General features: G+C 33.8%; 1 protein-coding gene across 1 annotated transcript; it reads left to right on the top strand.

Annotated features, from left to right (window-relative positions):
- The first annotated feature begins 643 nt into the window (after positions 1–643).
- On the top strand, positions 644–4,508 carry LOC131952301 (low molecular weight phosphotyrosine protein phosphatase-like). The gene is made up of 5 exons (XM_059314909.1): positions 644–712; positions 1,431–1,547; positions 1,725–1,786; positions 2,763–2,868; positions 3,919–4,508. The coding sequence occupies exons 1-5, from the start codon at positions 659–661 to the stop codon at positions 3,991–3,993; spliced, it is 414 nt and encodes a 137-aa protein (XP_059170892.1). The 5' UTR covers positions 644–658; the 3' UTR covers positions 3,994–4,508.
- The last annotated feature ends 304 nt before the right edge of the window (positions 4,509–4,812 follow it).

Genomic DNA, 4,812 nt, shown 5'->3' with positions numbered 1-4,812 from the left:
GGTTTACGTCATGGTGTCGCCCCCCTCCCCCCTAAATATTAGTAAAGGTATCCAATAGATACTTAAGTGGCCCATGCTTTTCTTTATAGTAATTTAAATAGTAATAGTAGTGTATAATTTATTTTCTACTTTTTAGTTCATTATTACATAAAAGCTTGTTATTGAATAACTCCGGCTGGCAGGCGGAAAAAGCATTACTGTTACAATTATAATCCGACTTTCAAGTTTCATTTTCTCAATGAGTAAAAACACTATAAGATTTTTTTTTACATTTTGTACTGAATACCTAGTAGTTTGTCCACATTACCACCCAGATGCCCCAATTTGTGCTGTATGAAAGCTTTAAGTTTACTTTAAGCACCCTCTATAATAGTAAGGTAGAACATGCCTTTGCATGTGTTGGTGTAGGGAGACACAAGGTGCTCTCTGGACCATTGGTTGCACTACCCCAGGGCCAAAGTTTCATGGCATTGGGATGAAAGGTGTACTAATGGTTAACAGACAGACGCACACACAGACATGCATATATATATATATATATATATATATATATATATATATATATATATATATATATATATATATATATATAAATTTATTTATTTATTTATATATGTATCAGTTGTTTTTTATTACAGGAAACACATGCAGATCAACAATGGCTGAAGGAATTTTTCTACATCTTTTGAAAAAGAAAGGCATTTCTCATAAGGTACAGACCATGGATAGTGTTTTTATGTTGGATTTTAAAGAATTTTTTAAATTCTTCCAAAAAAATCCATTTAAATGTAGTATGTGTATAAACTTTAATGCAGTACTTTCCGTTGTGTTATTGACTACTGACTTAGGGGTCGTCCATAAATGACGTCACACTCGTAGGGGGGAGTGGCGGTCGGTAATTTTGTGACGATGTGTGATGAGGGGGAGGGGGGGGGGGTTCAGATGGTGCGACGTCACACTTTTGCTTTATAGATAAGAACTGTTAGATAACGAATTTTAGATGTTATTTAGCGTTTTAGAAAACAGTTTTAATAAATTATGGTAGGAATTTATTAAAATACTCTATTTTGACATATTTCAGACAAGATTTTGGAAAAATATCGATGTCTAAAAAAAAAAATTCAACTGCAATTTTGAGGAGGGGGGGGGGGTCGTAGACTAAGGTGTGACGTCATTTAAGGGGTGGGGGTCTGGCTTTTTGTGACGGAGGGGAGGGGGGAGGTAAAAATCGTCAAAAAAAGCGTGACGTCATTTATGTATGACCCCCTTACATTCTTATTCACACTTTAGCCAAAGAACCATAAATTTAAGGTTATAGATATACACAAATCTGATTTATACTTGTAGTTTGTATAAATTTACCCAAAAATTGTGTAAAAATAATGTCCTCAGTTAATTTTTGTTAAAGTTTGCTCTTTAAAATGTTTTAGTGGTTGGTTGACAGTGCTGGCTTAGTTGATTGGCATAAGGGGAAGCCACCCAATGAAAGAACTAAAAATGTACTAAAGAAAAATGGTATTACAGAGTATGATCATGTTGCAAGGCAGGTAAAACACTTGAAACAAAAAGAAATGTGTTCTTTGTTACTATTTTTCTTACATTGTTGTACCATTTTACATTTTATTAATTAAGATTTTAGGTAGCAATGTATTGTCTTATTATAAATTGTTGATTAAAATTCTGATCCTTTTACTTTTTAAAAGCAACCTTAACTTTGATTGCAGGTTGTTGAGCAAGATTTTAAAACATTTGAATATGTTTTTGTTATGGACCACTATAACATGGAGTAAGTAGTAATCAATCAGCATTCCAGTAGTATATTTATTTCATGATACATTTAATTTAGTTTATGGCTATATTGTTGTTGAGAGTGGCTCAATTTTTATGTTTTTATTTTGAATTTTGCTTGGTTATGGCAAATCTTGTAACTCAATTTTAACCCACTTCTAATGCAGTAATTTCTTTATAAACTTTCCAGATACGTTAATCTTTGATGGCAATGAAAGAATATCTCATTTTTATCTAATTAGACATTAGAACTATCATTTAAGAATGACTCAAGTCAATTATAAAAGGGGAAGTTACAAGATTAAATACCAGTAATCTAGCAATCACTCAATTAGATAACCAATGGATGGTAAACTGTTTTGGCTTGTTAATAACTTGCTTTCCAGTCAACCATGGACTAAGAAGGAGTAGAAAATTATCTTTTATAGCAATCATTTTTAGTTGGAGCCTATGTGGTTTTAACTACAATTGGAACGGTTTACTAAAAAGTGGGGGAAAAAATATAAAAATTAAAACCTTTATAATAAGCTTGCACTGAAATTAAAAAAGTCAAACACACTTGTTTTCTTTAACAAAAGCTTTGGTCATTAAAATATGTATGAGATCTCATGAGCGATAACAGTTTTTATTGCAGAAAGCCCATTTGTAATATTTTTACTTTCAGTGCATTTAAAAGATTATTATTATGAAGTTTTTTATACTTGTTTTATTAGATTTACAATATAATTAGAATAAAAGTTGAAAGAAAAATCTTCCACTATTGACTATAATATTGTCACTCTTTGTACTTTACTAATATCTCTGTTAAATGTCAATGTTCTATTTGATTTTAGCACTTGTGAGAGTAATAACTTAATAGAACCAAACTGTACAGTATCACTTTAGTTGTCTTTCTTATGACCAAATTAATTAGATATAAATATAAATTTTTATTAACATGTTGGCAATCTAGATATTATCTTTTTACCTATCAGATATGTCAAACAGTTTGTGCCTAAAAACAACACCGCTAAAATATCACTCCTGGGAATCTATGATCCACAAAAACAACTAATTATACATGATCCTTACTGTTCCCATGTAAGCTAATTTTACTTATTGATAGATTTAACTTCTGACAATTAAACGTGGTTTCTTAAATCTTGAAATTACATAGCAAGGGCAGTTGAATCTCAACACTAACCTGGCTTGGAAATACGCTGAGATTTTCAATGCCCAGGTCGTTTTTTCTGTCAGACTGCAGCATGCATTTATTATTTGCCATTCCTTAGTTTTAGATGAAAGCTGTAATATTCCAGTACACACAAATGTATGCCATACACACCCAGCATGCGACCCAGTGGCGTAGCGAGGTCGGGTGTCACCCGGTGCGGCACTTAATGGTGTCACCCCCAGAGGCGTAGCGACCCTTCCCGGGGACAAACTTTCAAATTTTCGATTTGCACCCCCCCCCTCAAACTTTCAATTTGCACCCTCCCCCTTTGCTATTTTTGCCTTGGTGTCACCCCCCTAAATGGTGTCACCCGGTGCGGTCCGCACCCCCTGCCCCCCCCCCCCTCGCTACGCCTCTGATGCGACCATCACATGCCCAGTTTCCCCCTTCCATCACTCCTTTTCCAAACATACCTCCAACCTACTACATATTTTAAAAAATTATACAATAATTTTACTTCATATTATTCATTATCTATCTATTGGACAGCACTAAACAAAACTCACACACCCTTTACATTCACCTCTCACTCACACATTCAGCATCCTCCATCCACTTGTTTATCATGCTCTGATTCTGCAGTTTTACTGGGCACCCCTACTACAGTTAGGATTAGGGTCTGTATTGCTAGACCTCAATCAATAGACACACTATTATAGTGTGTCTTGAGCATTGCAACGACTTGAGGTTTATTGCTATCCTTGAAAAAACGTTCATAATCTATTTTCGTCTTTCCATATTTATCTATTATTAAATACCAATTTTTAATGCTTCTCATAAAGCAATTAAGCTGATTTCTAGTAAAAAGAATTTATTACTAATATAAAATATAATGACAGAAATACCCCTTTGCTTTTATCATTATTTGTGTTGATGTTTTAAACAAACTACTTACTAGATCTAGATCTATGTTTCAGAACCCTGAAGTTTTTGACCATCTATTTGAACAGTGTATGAGATGTTGCCAAGCATTCTTGAACTCACTTAACTGAAGAAGCCTATCAGTTTTGGCCCCACTTTGCCATAGCTGACTACATATTTTACTTTAAATGCTTTTGCACAGAAATATTGGGTGATTGTCAGTATAGTCATCAGGATGGAGCAGCAAAACTTTACTTCGTCTTTCATTTGCTTAGTTTGCTGTTGTTATAATCGACCCAAAGAAGAAAGAGGAACCACAAACAGAAATGTCTTTTTATTCTCTGTTTTTAACTAAAACCATTTGTAATCATTAGTATTGACATGACATCTTAATAAGTTTGAGATTTGTCTGTGATGCCTCGTCTAAAGCAACGTTCAAAATACCCAATGTGTCTGTTATGAAAAACATTTTATATTTATAGATGAAGCTAATATACCATTATCTGCTAGAATTTTATGTAGAGGGCTTTAATTTAATTTGTGAAAGATTTATTCTGTCTCCCAGCTCACTTCCTGGTTTCATACGAATGTCAGAAAAGGGGTCATCCATAAATGACGAAACGCTTTTTTTTTGACGATTTTTACCTCTCCCCCCCCCCCCCCCTCCCCTCCGTCACAAAAAGCCAGACCCCCTAAAATGACGTCACACCTCAGCCTACAACCCCCCTCAAAATTGCAGTTGGATTATTTTTTTAAACATCGATATTTTTCCAAAATCTTGTCTGAAATCTGTCAAAATAGAGTATTTTAATCAATTTCTATTACAATTTATTAAAAAAAAGTTTTCTAAAACGCGAAATAACGTTTAAAATAAATCGTTTTCTAACATTTATTTTTTATAATGCAAGTGTGACGTCGCACCATCTGAATCCCCCTCATCACACATCGTC

Source organism: Physella acuta, unplaced genomic scaffold (genome assembly GCF_028476545.2).
Source record: "Physella acuta isolate Inbredline_101_S28 unplaced genomic scaffold, ASM2847654v3 ptg000863l, whole genome shotgun sequence".
Lineage (NCBI taxonomy): Eukaryota > Metazoa > Mollusca > Gastropoda > Physidae > Physella > Physella acuta.
This window is presented reverse-complemented; position numbering and strand designations above follow the sequence as displayed.

Bases quoted from the DNA above. Each gene is read 5' to 3' on its own strand.
- LOC131952301 (XM_059314909.1), top strand. From the start codon at position 659: ATGGCTGAAGGAATTTTTCTACATCTTTTGAAAAAGAAAGGCATTTCT. The intron at 713-1,430 runs GTACAGACCATG...AAAATGTTTTAG, and splicing joins AGAAAGGCATTTCTCATAAG to TGGTTGGTTGACAGTGCTGG. The intron at 2,869-3,918 runs GTAAGCTAATTT...TCTATGTTTCAG, and splicing joins ATGATCCTTACTGTTCCCAT to AACCCTGAAGTTTTTGACCA.